The sequence below is a fragment of the Bos indicus x Bos taurus genome, chromosome 23, assembly GCF_003369695.1.
Source record: "Bos indicus x Bos taurus breed Angus x Brahman F1 hybrid chromosome 23, Bos_hybrid_MaternalHap_v2.0, whole genome shotgun sequence".
NCBI classification, from domain to species: Eukaryota; Metazoa; Chordata; class Mammalia; order Artiodactyla; family Bovidae; genus Bos; species Bos indicus x Bos taurus.
In genome coordinates, this window is record NC_040098.1 from 11,786,120 (window position 1) to 11,802,552 (window position 16,433).

The 16,433-nt window shown below is 50.3% G+C and overlaps 1 protein-coding gene across 3 annotated transcripts in view; it reads right to left on the minus strand.

The window, feature by feature from the left end:
• Nucleotides 1-16,433, minus strand: part of CPNE5 (copine 5) — a 102,266-nt gene that overhangs the window by 81,704 nt on the left and 4,129 nt on the right. For all 3 annotated transcript variants that reach the window (XR_003508053.1, XM_027524537.1, XM_027524538.1), the window contains exons 2-3: nt 4,505-4,545; nt 2,710-2,756 (exon numbers count right to left, since the gene is read on the minus strand). Coding sequence is in view for 2 of the 3 variants with exons in the window: in XM_027524537.1 (XP_027380338.1) it covers nt 2,710-2,756; nt 4,505-4,545 (88 nt within the window). In the remaining variant the exon portion in view is untranslated. The remainder of the gene's footprint in view (nt 1-2,709; nt 2,757-4,504; nt 4,546-16,433) is intronic.

Genomic DNA, 16,433 nt, shown 5'->3' on the forward strand with positions numbered 1-16,433 from the left:
GGCCGATGCTGTACAATAATATTTACTGAACGACGACTACACAGCAGGCACATTATAGCCACCTTGCCCTACAATCATCACAGGCCTGTGGGGTCGGTGTTATCCCCGTATTATCTCCATGTGTGGAAACACAGAGGCTAAGAAATTTGTTCCAGAAAGGGCTGGAGCCAGGAGTGAACGCACAGGTGTATCTGACTCCAAGGCCTGTCTCCTTTCCTCTGTTTCATCCTGTGGTGTGTGTGATAACAAGATGCAACGTGGGCACTTTCCTATCAGTTCAATCCTGTCGGTCCAATGGGTGAGACTCCGTGCTTCAGTGCACGGGTTCAGTCCCTGGGTGGGGAATTACTATCCTGCATGCCCCAAGCATGGCCAAAAATTAAAAAAAAAAGATGCAACGTGGACAACTGGGGACCCTGACCCAAAAGAGACAAGCCTCATTACAGAGTGGATTAAGGGTTCGTGGAGCAGCGTTCTTCCAAAGAGGCCCGTCCAGACTTTCCTGAATGAATCACTGAGATGTTAGGACACTCCTGCTCTCTGTGAAGCTCCGCCAAAGGCCTCAAAAGTAATGAGTTAATTTAGGCTAAACATTTCCTCTGCAATCTGGTTTAGACTTTAACTGGTTTAGAGTCTTGGAGAGGGCAAAAAAAGTCAACAATAGCCCAGTCCCTGGGGAAATATTGCCCACACATTTTATGGATAAAATTTATCCACTTCGGCCACTTGCTTCTGCCAGATCTGAAGGAGGGAGGAGCAGGGAGCAGGACAGGTGATGTTCCGGCCAGTCCACCAAAGAGGAAGCGGTTCATGACTTCCTCCAGACTGAAGACTGAAGCTTTACTGGCCTGGCAGTCCCTCATTCTCATCAAGCCACTGGGGAGCCCCACCCCTGCAGGCTCTTGGCTTTTGACTTTTTCTTCTTGTGCCCCATTCCCTTCCTTCCCTCTCGGCAGGCCCTGGGGGCTAGACCTGTGTCCCTCTGCTCTTTGAAGCTGCCTCTGTCCCGTTAGATAGAGCGCCTGCCTCTCTCAGTGGAGACCCCAGGCCAAGTCTCTATTCAGAGCCCCGGGCCTCCTCCCTCCCTGTGAAGGGCACAGGTGGGGCTGCCAAGGTCAAACCCCTCTCATCCCATCCTGGATCCTCTTCTGATCGCCAGGAGCAAGCTCAGTGTGCACAATACAAAGACCATGGGAAACCACCTCCGGATAAATTCACCCCCACCTCCTCATGGAGGTTCCACCCCTTCAACCATGGAAGAAAACATTCTTCACCTCCCAGACTTTCACGCCATCCTTGTTTGGCCAGATCCTCTTCTCCAAGAGTAAGGAGGTCTGCTCCTTCTTTGTTCAGACAGGAGCCAGGGGCTACCAGGACCCTCCCCCTTGGCCTGTTCCCCCTTTTATCCTCTGCATCTGAAAACCAGCTGGCATGGAAGGTGTGAGGGAAGAAGGAAGCAGAGTTAGGAAGGGGACAAAAGCTGCCACATCCTTGCTGGCCTCTGTCACCCACCTCTTCTTCCTAATCCAGTCACTCCTGCAACAGCCATTTGTTAACACCTACTGGTTTTATGGTTTATAGTGAAAAACGATAGGGAGGCAGGACTTCCCTGGGCGTCCAGCAGTTAAGACCCTGAGCTTCCAAAGCAAGGGGTGTGGGCTTGATCCCTGTTTGGGGAACTGAGATCACACACGCTGTGGGGTGTTGGCAGGGAGGAAAGTGGCAGGGAGGCAGAATTAAGCAGGAAAGTGCATATGTGCTGGAGAGGGTGAAATGTTAGAGTGGGTAGCCAAGGGAAGGCCTTGATGGGGTGATGTCTGAGTCCAGATTTGAGGGAATTGTGGAGGGGGCCACATGAACATCTGGGAAAAGAGCATCCCGAGAGAAGGAACAGCAAGTGCAAAGACCCTGAGGCAGGAGGAGGCAGGCATGGCTGGAGTGGAGTGATGGAGGGGATGGGCAGCAGGCGATGGGTCAGACAGCTCAAGGAAGTCAGACCCCATGGGGCTTGGTGGGCCACCACAGAGACTGTGGTGTTGCAAGAGCTGCTGGAGGGCTCTGACTAGAGGAGGGACAGGGTTTGTCTTGGGTTTTAATAGGATTCCTCTGGCCTTTGGGTGAGGAATAGACTAAAGGTATCTAGCACCCACCCACTAAAAGTCTCTGTGATTCTTGACAGTGAGCCCTTCAAGTCTGCCCTCTCCTTAGAGCCCCTGTCACCAGGGGCAAAAGACACTTGGACTCTGGTGGGACAATGGAATTGAAACAAGGCTGGAAACGTGGTCATCCTGAGTTATGGCAGAGCTTGGAAGTCAGACTAAGGAGTTGGGAGTTGATTCAAAGCAGAGGGGAGTCACCTAACTAAAGCCACGCTCACTCACGTTAGTCAAAAACCCCAGGAAAGCCACTGTGGCGGCGACTCAGTGCTAGATGCTGTACCCACGCCTCAGACCACGACCCTGGTGGGCAGGGACTCCCTGTCTCCCCAGTCAGACGGGGGCTCCCTGAGGACAGGAACTTTCTCACCACCTCCAGTCTCTTCTTGCATCAGCAGGGCTAAGACTCTGCATGCCTTACTATCCTCGGGAGCTGAGATGCTGGAGTTGGTAATAAGTTACCAGGTGGGAGGACTCCAGAGTTAGATGAACAGACGGACAGACCATCAGGGACAGGCTGGCGTTTCCAGGGTGGGAGCGGGGCTGTACCTACCTCCCGCCACTGCTTGTTCTCCATCCCTTGAGTATACATGACGCATACTGTGAGGAGAGGAGAGAAAAACGGGTTAACGCTCCAGGCCAAGAGAAGGATGTGCGCCCCAGATGGGGAGGGCTCTGGGGGGTCAAGCACCTCAGGACACTCCATCTTGGTGAGCCTTGTTGGGTCTGGGTGGGGGCGAGGTCAGCTTGGAGTAGGGGGCCTAGAATATAGGGGTCTGGGAGGAGGGTCAGGGCCACTGGAGTCTCGGCCAGAGCAAGTGTGAAGTGTGAGGCGGGTGGACAGGTGGGCCTGAAGGAGGACTGAGTGGCAGAGATGTGGCAGGAAGCGGATATCTGAGACTTGCCTGTCTCTTTAGAGCCCAAGGTGGCCTCAGGAGGCCTATTGTTACCATCAGCCCCACTTTCCTGATGGGGAAACTGAGGATCAGAGGAGGCCAATGACCTGTCTGAGGTCATATACTTGAGCAGCGTTGCTTAGAGCTAGAACCCTGGGCTCCAAAACCAGTGCGCATGCCCTTAGGCCACAGACATTGCACTGGTTTCCCTGGGACTGAGACCTTCTGGCCCCAAACACCCTGAGCCCTCCCCACCCGCTTGGTTGTGTTGAGGTTTCACATCCTCCCGCCCCACCAGTTCTCTTCCTGCAGACGGCGTCGGTGAAACATCAGACAGCCTTGATGTACGGGAACAGTGCCTTGTACATAGCAAGCACTCAGTACTGGCTCCCATGTCGGCCAAGGTAGTAGTCTTAATGCCATTGTTAACAAAGGAAACCATAAACAAAACAAAAGGGCAACCTGTGGCCTGGGAGAAAATATTTGCAAATGATGCAACCCAACAGGGCTTAATTTCCAAAATATACAAACAGCTCATGCAGCTCAATAACAAACCAAACAAGCAACCCAATCAAAAACTGAGCAGAAGATCTAGATAGACATTTCTCCACAGAAGACATACAGATGGCCAATAGGAATACGACAAGATGCTCAACACTGCTTATTATTGGAGAAACGCGAATCAAAACTACAGTGAGGTGTCACCTCACACCAGTCAGAATGGACATCACAAAAACATCTACAAGTACCAAGTGCTGGAGAAGTTGTGGAGAAAAGGGAACCTTCCCACACTGTTGGTAGGAATGTAACTTGGTGCAGCCACCATGGAAAACAGTACGGAGGTTTCTTAAAAAATAAAAACGGAGTTGATGTAAGATCCTGCAATCCCACTCCTGGGAATATATCTGGAGAAAACTCCAATTTGAAAAGACACATGCACGCCAGTACATGTACTACAGCACCAATTACAACAGCCAAGACATGGATACAACCTAAATGTCCACGGACAGGGGAATGGATAAAGATGTGGTCCGTATACTCAATGGACTATGACTCAGCCATAAAAAAGAATGAAATTTTGCCATTTGCAGCAACATAGAGATGGTCCTACTGAGTGAAGTAAGCCAAGCGGAGAAAGACATATATCATATGATAATATTTATATGTGGAATCTAAAAAATTATACAAATGAATTTATTTCCAAAACAGAAATAGACTTACAGACACAGAAAACAAATTTATGGTTACCAAAGGGGAAAGGTGGTGGGGAGGGATAAATTAGGAGTTGGGGATTACTACTATATATTAAATAGATGAACAACAAGGTCTTACTGTAGAGCACAGGGAAGTATATTCACTATCTTATAATAAAATATGGAAAAGAACAAAATACACCAAACACAATGCAGTTGTTATTGTTGCTACTGTTACTACTGTCAGAGCAGGACTTACGTGGGTCAGACTTGGAGAACATGTCTTTGTCCAAAAGGTTCCTGAAAGACGGGGAGAGAGCAGGAGTTAGCACAGCCCCGGGATCTCAGGGGATTCAGGCTGTTACTGAGACCCAGAGGCAGCCTCAGGCTTGGCTTCAGGCAAACAGGAAGCAGGAGGCTCCTTCTGCATGATTTCAGTTCAGTTCAGTTCAGTTCAGTCGCTCAGTCGTGTCCGACTCTTTGACACCCCATGAATTGCAGCATGCTAGGCCACCCTGTCCATCACCAACTCCGAGAGTGGTTTAGTAGGGCTCATTAGAGCTGGGTGGGCCCACGAGGTTGCTCAGCTCAGCCTTCCTAGGGTGCTTGGTGCTCCCTACCTCTCACCCCCACCACCACGCACTCCTGTGGACCCCGGTACCCTAGCTTGCACAGCACCTCGCTCTTGAGCCAAATCCCAACTTGCCCAATGTCCTAAAAATTCTGTTCTAGAAATTCTCCTTTTACCGCTTCTCTGTCTCTGAAAAAATAAAACGAAATCAAGCCATCAAAAACTTCTCCATTCACTGTTCCATTCTCCCAGAGCTCTACTTAGAGCCAGTTGACTCTATTATCTCCCCTGTGCCTATGGATTAATTAATGACACCTCCCAGGAGATGCAGACTCATTGGAACAGGGTCCTTCGGTGATCAAGATCAGAGCTCACACATGGCCCTAACAATCAGACTTGAAGTCACGCAGTAAGACGATGGACACAACAGGGGATTCCGCGGTGCTCTCCAGGGTTCACTCCCTGGTTGGGGAACGAAGCTTCTGCCAGCAACGTGACATGGTCCACAACAACAAAAAAGATGATGGACCCAGTGTTTGGGGGCAGAGAGACAGGTGTGGATCCCCTTCCCTCCCTGCCTATGTGCGATCACAGCTCCCACTCACTGAGCCCCATGCGCCGCGCTCAGAGCTGGGCAAATATTAGCTCCCAGTCCTCTCAGGGTCCTGCAAGGTCGGTGCTGGGGAGGCAGGATCCCATCTAACAGGGGCAACTGGGCAAGGATGTGCCCTGCACGTCTGGCGTCCCCCGCTGCACAGTGACCTGCAGCCGTCCTTGTGCAGGAGACAACACGGCCCGATGGAAACTTGGTCTCCAGCCGGGAAGTGACTCCACTTCTCTGGGCCGGTTTCCTCATCTGTACGATAGAGAGGCTCGGCCTTCCCTCCCTCCTCAACCCTCAGAGTTCCCGTCCGCACCCCCAGTTCCTCCTGCTTCTCTTCCAAGGGCTCTCCCAGGTGGACAGGGTTGCAAATAACCAGGGAGTTGACACTCCCCGGAGCAGCCTTCAGCCAATGATGGGCAGGAGTTGGGGCATCAATGCCTAGTTTCCTCACTCCCCCGCCAGGGCTCGCTCTGTGTCCCACACAGCCCCCCAGAGGGGCCCGCCAGGAGACCTGCTCCTTGAAGACCCTTGTTGACTTGGGCAAGGTGTTCATTGTTGAAGGGGCTTCCTGTAAGGCCCCCCCACCCCGCCCACCTGTTGGTGCTACTGACTCTTTCCTACACTGCCCTAGAGTCCCGCTCTGCCCTTGCCAACCACCTCACCCATGTCCCACCTCCCTCTCAGATGTCCCTGGGGGTCTTGTCATCCCCCTTCTCTACTCCCATGCCCCACTCCCCCACAACAGACCCCTTGTACCCTTTCCCCAGAGAGGAGAAGCCACAGACACAGGGCTATGTGGCTTCCTGCCAGCCAACTCCCAGTATCAGAGCCGGATTATCTGTGATCACATAACAGATAAGCCTTCAGGATTATCCCTTCACCTTCTCCCTGAGGAGGGGGAGACTGAGGCCCAGGGAGGGACAGGGCATGGCCAGCAGTGGTAGAGCCAGAGAGGTCCAGAAGGAGACCTTCCCCCAAGTCACCAACACTGAAGCCATCAGCAGAGACAGCCTGTCTGGACACCTTGACCCACAGCCAGCCCCACCACCCACACCCCTCACTCTGAGGTAGGAGCCCAAGACCAACCAACAGACAGACTGACAGACGCAGCAGCCTCCTGGTGACGGCACACAGCATGCTCTGCTTCCGGGGATGCCCAGACTGCGCTGGTCCATCAGTCCAGTTCTGGTTCCCAACAGACTCCCATCCTCTGCTCCAGTCTCTTCACTCAGGGGTCTCTCCCCGAAGGTAGCTACCCTGCTAGCCCTCTGGGACCCCAAAGGCACAGAAACCCTATGTTGCCTCCACTGCCCCTCTACCAGACCTGCTCCCAGCAGCTGTCACTTTGGAAACCATGTGATAAACCTCCCAGCCCTCTGCAGTGAGCATCAGCTGAAACGACACACACAGGCAGCTCTGAAAAGCAGGCAGGAGGAGCCACAGGTAAGACATTCCCTATTTTGGCTCAGAGGTTAAAGCGTCTGCCTCCAATGCGGGAGACCTGGGTTCTATCCCTGGGTTGGGGAAGATCCCCTGGAGAAGGAAATGGCAACCCAGTCTAGTACTCTTGCCTGGAGAATCCCATGGACGGAGGAGCCTGGTAGGCTACATTCCACAGGGTCGCAAAGAGTCGGACACGACTGAGCGACTTCACTTTCACTTTCTTTCCACACTGAGGTGGGCTGATCTGTTCCCAGGTGGACCCTCCCCTCCTCAGTGTGCTAGATTCAGGGCAGGAGCGTTGGCCTGGAATTACACAAAATGCCTAAATTCCAAAGATGACTCTGCAGCGGTAGAACCTGAGGCGTGGCGAGAAGCTGGAAAGTCATAAAGAAGGTTGAGGGATGGGGGAGTAGGGGGACTCTTCTCAAGCACTTTGTGCTGAGGTTCATCTTTGAATTCTATAATGAAGTTCTGTAATTACATAAAATCCTAGAATGTTCAAGCAAGAAGGGACTTCAGAGGTCACCTTTTCTAATTCCTTTGTAAATCAGGAGTGTGAGACTCGGAGAGAAGGCAACTGACTTCTAGGTATCCTTCAAGTTTAGTTGGAACTCAGGTTCAGTCCTGTCTAGGTGAGAGAGAGTGAAACTGGATTCCAGCCTAGATATGGGCATATATGTGTATGTATGTGTGTGTGTGTGTGTGTGTGCGCGCGCGCGTGCGCATGCACGTGAAAGAAAGAGAAAGTGACTGAGAGAAAGAGACACAGATATGGAGTTTTACCTTCCAAGAGAAGCAGATGGGGCCTGTCTGGGCGATGGGGATCCTCCTGGTGAGCACACCCGGTTGGACTAAGAAATAGAACCCAGCCACCTAGCTTTGGTGGCTCCCTGCCCAGTAGCCTTGGACTCTCATTGAGACTTAGGGTCATCCTGGCCATGGCCCGGAGGGTAATGCAAACCTGCTTCCCTCTGTTCTATTGAGATTATCCTTACCCTCCTTCCAGAAGCATTCCTATTTGTCCTAAACTCTGCCTTCCCTGGACAGACACTGACCAACAACTATTTCCTCAGAGCTTTCTCTGGCCTATACTGTGCCATTCTCTGGCTTGTAGGACCCATGACCATACTTGGCACACCCTGGACTGCAAAATCAGGGTGCCTCTGTCTCCCACATTCCAAAGGGTTGCAAAGAGTTGGACACAACTGAAGTCAGTTAGCGCACACACACACTGTCTCTCACACGGGGCAGCGACCCAGCACTGCTCCAGGCCGACCCAGCACTGGACTCAGAGTAGGGCCCTGGCAAATTGAGTGGATGAAGGAAAACCAAAAGGAATGGCCAGACGGGTGAGCGAGGCTCTTGTCTCCCCACAGGGTCATGCTCAGGGTCGGCCCCTGTACTTCCACTTAGCTGCAGAGCCTGATGGTTAACTGTGTGGGCTGCAGTCACACGAACTCAGTTCACATCCCCCCTCTGAACAAGTTACTTGCCTTCCTTGTGCCTCCGTTTCCCCATCTGTAAAATGGAGTTATAAATAGCTCCTCCTTTAGAACTGCTGTGAAGCCCTGGGACATGGTGAGGCTCATCAGACAGTTTAGTCATCATCAGTCTGGTGCTGAGCACAGCGGTCACTCTCCCGGTGAGCACTCAGGTTCACTTGATGACAAAGAAGAGACAGGAGGAGCAACACAAGCCACTTCTACACTTAGAGGTCCAGGGAAGCCCATCCCATCATCTACATTCCCAGTTTCCCACTGGGGCTGATGCACTGAGACCCCAACGCTCAGGCATGGTGAGTGACTTGCCCACAGGCCCAGGGGTAGTAAGAACCCATGGGGTAAAAAAAAAAAAACCAGATCCTCTACCATGAAGCAGGGCTCAATCTACAAGGACATAAAGAGACCAGACCACAAGTGCTTTTCTCCAGTCTTTGGAGAACTCAAAGAGACTTTCTTTCCAACAGGCAAAATATATTTTTTCCCCCAAAGCATAAAATACTTCAGCTGTCCAAGCTGCAACCTAAAGCTTGGCTTCTTTTGTTCCTTAAATCAAGGTCAGGGAGCCGAGGCCAACGCTCTTTCCCTCACCGCTCTCCCCTCAGAATAATTTCTGAAACAGCTGCAGGAAGAATGACCATGCACTGGGCGGTGAGGGGAGAAGACCCCAGCAAAGACAGAAAGGCCAAAATGAGAATTCCTGCCAAGTACTAAAGGACAGAGCCGGAGGGTGACACCCTGAGGAAGGGCTTAAAAGACTCAGAATAGAAGGTGAGGCTCTGTAGTCAGAAAGAGGAAGAGACATAGGGAGTCTCAGTCTGAGGAAAACAGCAATGCCGCCAGGAAGCTACAATCTGAGAGGGGGACACAGCCCTGCGCTCAGGAAGCCCCATCCGAGGGGAAACAGTCTTGCCTCAACCAGTCTGAATTTGAGAGGAAGCACAGCCTTCCCTCAGGCAGATCAGATCTGAGAGGAGACAGAGCCAGGTCCTCAGGGAGCCCCAGTCTGAGGGGACACAGCCCTGCCTCAGGGAGCCCCAGTCTGAGGGGAGACATGGCCCTGCCCTCGGGGAGCCCCAGTCTGAGGGGAGACACGGCCCTGCCTCAGAGAACCCCAGTCTGAGGGGAGACACAGCCCTGCCCTCAACCAGCCCTATTTGAGCAGAGACACAGTCCTACCTTTAGGGAGCCCCAATCTGAAGGGAGACATAGCCGTCCCTCAAGGAGCCTGAATTTGAGAGGAAACACAGCCTTGTCTACTGGAGACCAAATCTCAGAGGATACTGGACCCTGCATCAGGGGCCCCAGTCTGAGGGGAGACACAGCCCTGCCCTCGGGGAGCCCCAGTCTGAGGGGGTGGGTACATTTCCTCTGAGCTAAATTGCTGGGTGAACTGATTATCACATCTTCAATCTTTAAACAAAGTCTATGGGCTTCCCAGGTGTCTCAGTGGTAAAGAATTGGCCTGCCAATGCAGGAGACCCAGGAGATGTGGGTTTGATCCCTGGGTCAGGAAGATCTACTGGAGGAGGAAATGGCACCCCACTTCAGTATTCTTGCCTGGAGAATCCCCATGGACAGAGGAGCCTGGCGGGTTACAGTCCATAGGGTCACAAAGAGTTGGACACAACTAAGCGACTGAGCATGCATGCAAACAAAGCCCATACATGCTCCATGAATTTACTAGCAATGACTCTTGATACAGAATAAGGAAACACTCCAAGAAGATGTATCTCAGCTTTTCTTGACTGTAGGTCCCTAATTGAGGTCCATGAACCCCTTTAAACTATTAGCAAAATGTGGCATATTGATCTGTATGGACGCATTCTTCTTCTGGAGAGTTTTTATCACATTCTCAAAGAGGTTCATGAGGTTCAAAAGACCAAGGAAATATGGTTTAGTTTCTTTCCAACAGCGTCCTTAAGCATCCCTGCAACCTCGGGCAAAAAGCTGGTGGTGATGAACATATAACTTGCATCTTCAATGCTGGGTCCAGAACCCAGCTCTTCCCGTGTATCTAGGACCTCACTTAGTCTGCCTGTGCCTCGGTATCCCCATCTGTAAAGTGGGAGAAATCATAGCCCCTCTTTCCTACAAGTTTTCTAAGAATTAAAACTCATCCATGCAACACAGAACAGTGTCCCGCACACAGTAATTTGCTATTCAGTGCCTGGCATACAATGTTATTGTTGCTCAGTTGCTCGGTCATATCCAACTCTTCCCAACCCCACGGACTGCAGCACAGCAGGCTCCCCTGATCTTCAGCATCTCCCAGAGTTTGCTCAAACTCATGTCCATTGAGTCAGTGATTGCCATCCAACCATCTCATCCTCTTTCATCCCCTTCTCCTCACATCCTCAATCTTTCCCAGCATCAGGGTCTTTTCCAATGAGTTGGCTCTTTGCATCAGGTGGCCGAAGTATTGGAGCTTCAGCTGCAGCATCAGTCCTTCCAATGAATATTCAGGGTTGATTTCCTTTAGGATTGACTGGTTTGATCTCCTTGCGGTCCAAGGGACTCTCAAGAGTCTTCTCCAACACCACAATTTGAAAGCACCAATTCTTCAGTGTTCAGCCTTCTTTATGGTCCAACTCTCACAACCATACATGACTGCTGGAAAAACCATAGCTTTGACTACATGGACCTTTGTGGGCAAAGTGATATCTGTGCTTTTTAATATGCTAGCACACAATAAGTGCTCACAAAAGCCCTGTGGAGGATAAGGTGTCTTGTAGGGACTCCTTGTGTTCTCCCCTCTCTGTTCCCTAATTGCTGGGCTTAATTAGGACCGTGAGCACCCACATGTCCTTGGCCCATCACTGCCCATCTCCTTCATTGAGGAGAACAGACTGAGGACAACTGAGTCACTATCGGGGAGAAACAGGAATCCTAAAGAGGCTGGAGAGACCCCAGAGCTTGAGGGGCCTGCTAGAAGCACCTATTTCTCTATGGAACAATTCAACACCAAACATCTGGTCAACCCCCAGTAGGCAGCGGGTGCGAGAGGGCCACATTAACCATGGATATGTGTGCATGCTTAGTCTCTCAGTTGTATCTGACTCTTTGCGACCCCATGAACTGTAGCCTGCCAGGGTCCTCTGTCCATGGGGATTCTCCAGATAAGAATATTGGAGTGGCCATGCCCTCCTCCAGGGGGCCTTCCCAACCCAGAGATCAAACCCAGGTCTCCTGCATTGCAGGCAGCTTCTTTACCATCTGAGCCACCAGGAAAGACCAAGAATACTGGAGTGGGTAGCTTATCCCTTCTCCAGGGGATCTTTCCGATCCAGGTACCGAAGTGGGGTCTTCTGCATTGCAGGCAGATTCTTTACCAGTTGAGCTACCAGGGAAGCCCAGTCATGGATATAATCTGCACCAAATCCTTTGTTGGGTACTTAACCTATGATACCCTATTCACCCTACGTATCAATGCAGGGAGACAGACACTGTCTCCTTTTATAGGGAAGGGAGCTGGGCCTGAGGTGTGCCAGTGTCCCCCAGCTTAGCTGGAACACTGAGATTGAACTCTGAAGCTGGAGCCCATTCAGAGGTGCTATGGGGAGGCAGGGGTGCCTGTGTTACCAAAACCCTGGGTCTCCCAAATCCCCACCCCAGCCAGCAGTGCCCCTCACATCCTCACTCCCCGATTTCCTGTCCCCTAGCTTCATCAGGGCTGCTCGCAAAGGAAGAGCTGAAGAGAACTGGAGGGCTTTCCATCTCTCCCTGCTCTGCTCCCTGTTCTAACAGGCAGAAGTAATCTCAGGAAAGGCAAGGAGGGAGCTGGGGAGGAGAGGGACCTTGGCACTCAGCCCCTGGCACTCGCCCATCTCCCCTTTCAGATCCTGTTCCACACGCCCGTGCACTGTCTCTGTGCCAAGCAACCTCGCCAAGGTCTAAAAAGCAATTTTCACATGGCTTAAAGAGCTCTCCTTCCTGGAGCTATTTGCATTTTTGTTATTATTAATTATTGTAATAATTGTCCCTCCTAAGCTGCGTGACCGAGGAAAAGAGCCTGAGCTCTGCCTCAGATCCATTCAAACTAGAATCTCCACACTGACACATGGTAATTCTGTGACCCTGAACAAGCTACTTAACCTCAGTTTCCTCATCAGTGCATGCAGTCATATACCTGTCCTGTGAAGCTGAGAAGCCAATAGCTTAAAATAGAAATGTAGGCAGCACTTCCTTATGCCCACTCCTGTCCCATTCATCAAATCTTAAAATTTCTCCTATTGGGAACTTCAGTCCTATGCAAGGCCAGCAGAGAGGACTGTGGGAAGACAGAGGGGATATTAGGGGACAGAGGCACTTTGAAATGTTTTGGAATCACTCTAAGTCTTTTTGTCTTGACCAGGAAACTAGCAGAAAAAGACTTTGTCAAGAGTCCAGCCAAGCTCTGCTTAGAAAATCAGTCCCCAGTCACTTAACACTGGCTGTCTACTAAATGCAGGAAAATCTGAGGACCCCAAACTCTAGGCCCCTTTTAGCCTCAGGGATCTCAGGGAACCTATGGATCACTTGGAAAACCTCCTCCTTGTGGCAGAGGCCATGGCTATCCGATCAACAAATATTCCTCACTTTCTTCCTAACAGAATCCACACTGGTTCAGGTATCTGATGCAGCTGCCCTGAAGTCAGAGAAGGTAGGCTCCTGTCCCTTGTTCCTGTTGACTGATTGTGTAACCCCAACAATGTATACACTGAAATATCACCCCTCAATGTGCTGGTATTTGGAGACGAGGTCTTAGGAAATAATTAGTGTGGTTTGAGGTCATGAGGGTGGGTCCTTCATGATGGGATTAGTGCCCTTATAGGAAGAGTTGGCTCTAGCTCTCACTTTCTCTTTCTGCCATGTGAGAACAGTGAGAAGGTGGCCATCTGAAGCCAGGAAGAGAGTCCTCACCGGAATGTGACAACCTGATCTTGGACTTTTACCCTTGAGAACTGTGAGAAACAAATTTCTCTTGTTTCAGCCACCCAGTCTATGGTATTTTGTTATACCAGCCCAAACTGGCTAATATATTGGTCTAGGGGTGGACATGAAACCTGGCTCTGGCCACTGAGATAGAAGGGAAAGTCTGCTGAGAAATTTTTGAGAAGGATTGTGCTTTCTAGATTAAAAAAGAACTTTTTAAAGAGAGGTCTTTGGCGCTATGTCTTGCTTCTTGTCTTTGGATGCTGTTGCGATGCCTAGAACAGAGGCAATTATTCTGTAACAATGAGATCCACCTTTTGGATGATGACAAGATAGAAGGGCAGTTGGGTGCTTAGGCAAAGTGAGCAGACAAACCAGAACTGAGAAGACCTTCCTACAGATTCCTTGTGATTTAAGAAAAATAAATGTGTTTTGGGTTTGATCCACTATCAGAATTCCTGTTACTTACAGCCAAAGCATTCCTAACTGAACCTGATTTCTCTGTGCCCCAAAGCTTGTTCTACCTATTCCCCTCACCTCCTCTCCACTCTCTCTCTCCAGTGGCAGGCCATCTCTAGCAATGGTCTTAAGTCTGAGCAGAAAGAACAAGGGGCTGGGAGAGGACAGATGATAAGTTGCTACTTTATAGTCTGGATGCCGTGGAAGGCCAGTTGCCATTCTGTGACCCTCTCTGGCCTCTACTCCCTAGGGATTCCTCTGGGTTTGCCGCTTAGAATCAAAGTCATCACTGAGCAAGAAGGCCTCTTTCATCTCTGGAGATAGAGTACCTACTTCTTGGTTCCATCTACCATGGTTGGAACCCAGGCCCTACTGCAATTCTCATCATTGGACACCCTAATCCTCAATGTGAAGAAGCTCTCAACGTTTTGAAGTCTGAGGAAACTGAATTTGGATCCCTTTTTCTAAAATACATTAACTCTACTGGTTCCTGAACCTGAGCCCTGATCTTCTAATCAGCAAAAAGGGAAAATACTACTATTTAGTTCACAGGGTGGTTGTAAGGTTACAAAAGATGCAGTCATTGTGGTAGGCGGAAACTCAAGACGGTCCCCAAGATTCCCATGCCTGCTGTACAAGCCTGCACAATCCCTTCCCCTTGAGTGTGAGTGGGAATATGATTGGATACTCACTCCTGTTACTTTATATTAAGTTGCAGACTCTGGAGAGATTTATCCCACTTGCTTTGAAGAAGCAGGCTGCCATGCTGTGAGAGGCCCACGTGGCTAGGACCTGAGGGTGGCCTATAGGAGCTAAGAGCCCCAATCTGACAACCAAAAAGTACACAGGGCTTTCATCTTATAGCTGCAAGGAATTATACTCTGCCAACAACCTAAATGAGCTTGGCTTGGACCCCAAGCCTCAGATGAGATCATAGCCCCTGCTCACACCTCGATTTCAGCCTGAGGAGACCCAGAGCAGAGAAGCCAGCTGTGCTATATCTGGGCTGCTGACCCTACAGAAACGGTAAGATAATAAATGGCCATTGTTTTAAGCCCTAGGATTGTGGTGATTCGTTATACAGCAATTGAAAACTAATAAAAATCTGAGTTTGGACCAAATTGCTATTTGGGTAGGTTAAAAAACAGTTGTGTATAGGCAACTGCATGTGGTTCAGCCTAATACAGATGTTAAGTGCCTAGCATGTAGTAAGCACTCAATAAATCCCACCGTTATTATTCCCCTGGCTCCTCTAAATGGTATCTTGACATATTCAGTGGCTGGATATGTCTCTTTTCCCCAGCACTGGCTCTAACAGCTGCCACACTGCCCCCAGGCCCCCTCCTTCGCCAAAACCACCCTCGCCCTGGCTGTCAGAAGACAGTGTTCTGAGCCCATTCACACGCCTTCTGAGAGGCTGAGGGCACCGTTCTGGAGCTAGGCTGCCTCTCGAGCCCTGGGGCAGCAAAATGCCAACCTGAACAGAGAGCAGAAAACAACATCTCTGGGGCAGAGGCAACAGCTGCCACCAGTCCCCACATCTGCCGCAGGGGCACGGGCGGCCGCCTGAGAGACCCCAGCAGGGCTAAGCCACCGCCCGCCACTGGGCTGTCCCCTCTTTGCCTCTCCTGCGGGTCTCAGGAATCCCACCATGTAGAACTAACTGTGCGTTGCTTCTGCCAGCAAGACCCCTGGGAAGTACACAGGTTTCTGTTACATAAAAAATGCAAATTGCCCTTTCTAACCAACACGCTGGTCTGGATCCCTGCATCAGATGAGGCATAGAGAAATAGTGGGGGCCTTGGGAACAGGGCACTGGACAGACGAGGTTTTATGGGTTTTTTTGACAGGTAAGTTTTGATTGGGTCTGCAGGGAGACTACTAAAGTCAGGAATGGTCTGAAACAGACCATCAGAGTAGGGAGAAGCTTGTGGCTCACACTTTCTACGATGTCTGCTGGAATCCGGTTTCACAAACCATTATTCCCAAAACAACTCCTCAGAGTCTCTAAATGCACACTATATGTCAAATATATGTCAATAAAGCTGGGAGTGGGGGAAATAGAACTTCCTAGATGGATCAGATCTCCAAAACCCACGCAAACCAGCTATAAAGACAGATTTTTATTTATTTTCAGGTGTCAAATAATAGGCACATAAATTACTATTCCTGAATTAATCCATTTAATTAATCCATTTAATCCTTCTACTGTGATAAGGATTATTATACTTCCTTTACAGATGAGGAAACCATGGCCCAAGTTAAGTATTTTACCCAGGATCACAGGGATTGAACCCAGGCAGACAGACCCCACAGACTCATGGTCTTAAACGCTGAGCCAGACAACCAGAGGCTTTAAAATCTTTGACCCTGAGTTTACCAAAGGAGGAGAAGGGAGGGACGGAGGATGAAATGGTTAGATGGCATCACTGACTTAATGGACATGAGTTTGAGCAAGCTCCGAGAGATGGTGAAAGATGGGGAAGCCTGGCGTGCTGCAGTCCATGGGGTCACAAAGAGTCGGGCGCGAATGAACAACTGAACATTACCAAAATCGGTAAAAACAGTTATTTGGGAGTAGACAGTAAAGAACCTGCCTGCAATGCAGGAGAACGGGGTTCAATCCCTGGGTAGAAAAGATCCCCTGGAGAAGAGAATGGCAACCCACTCCAGTATTCTTGCCTGGAGAATTCCACGG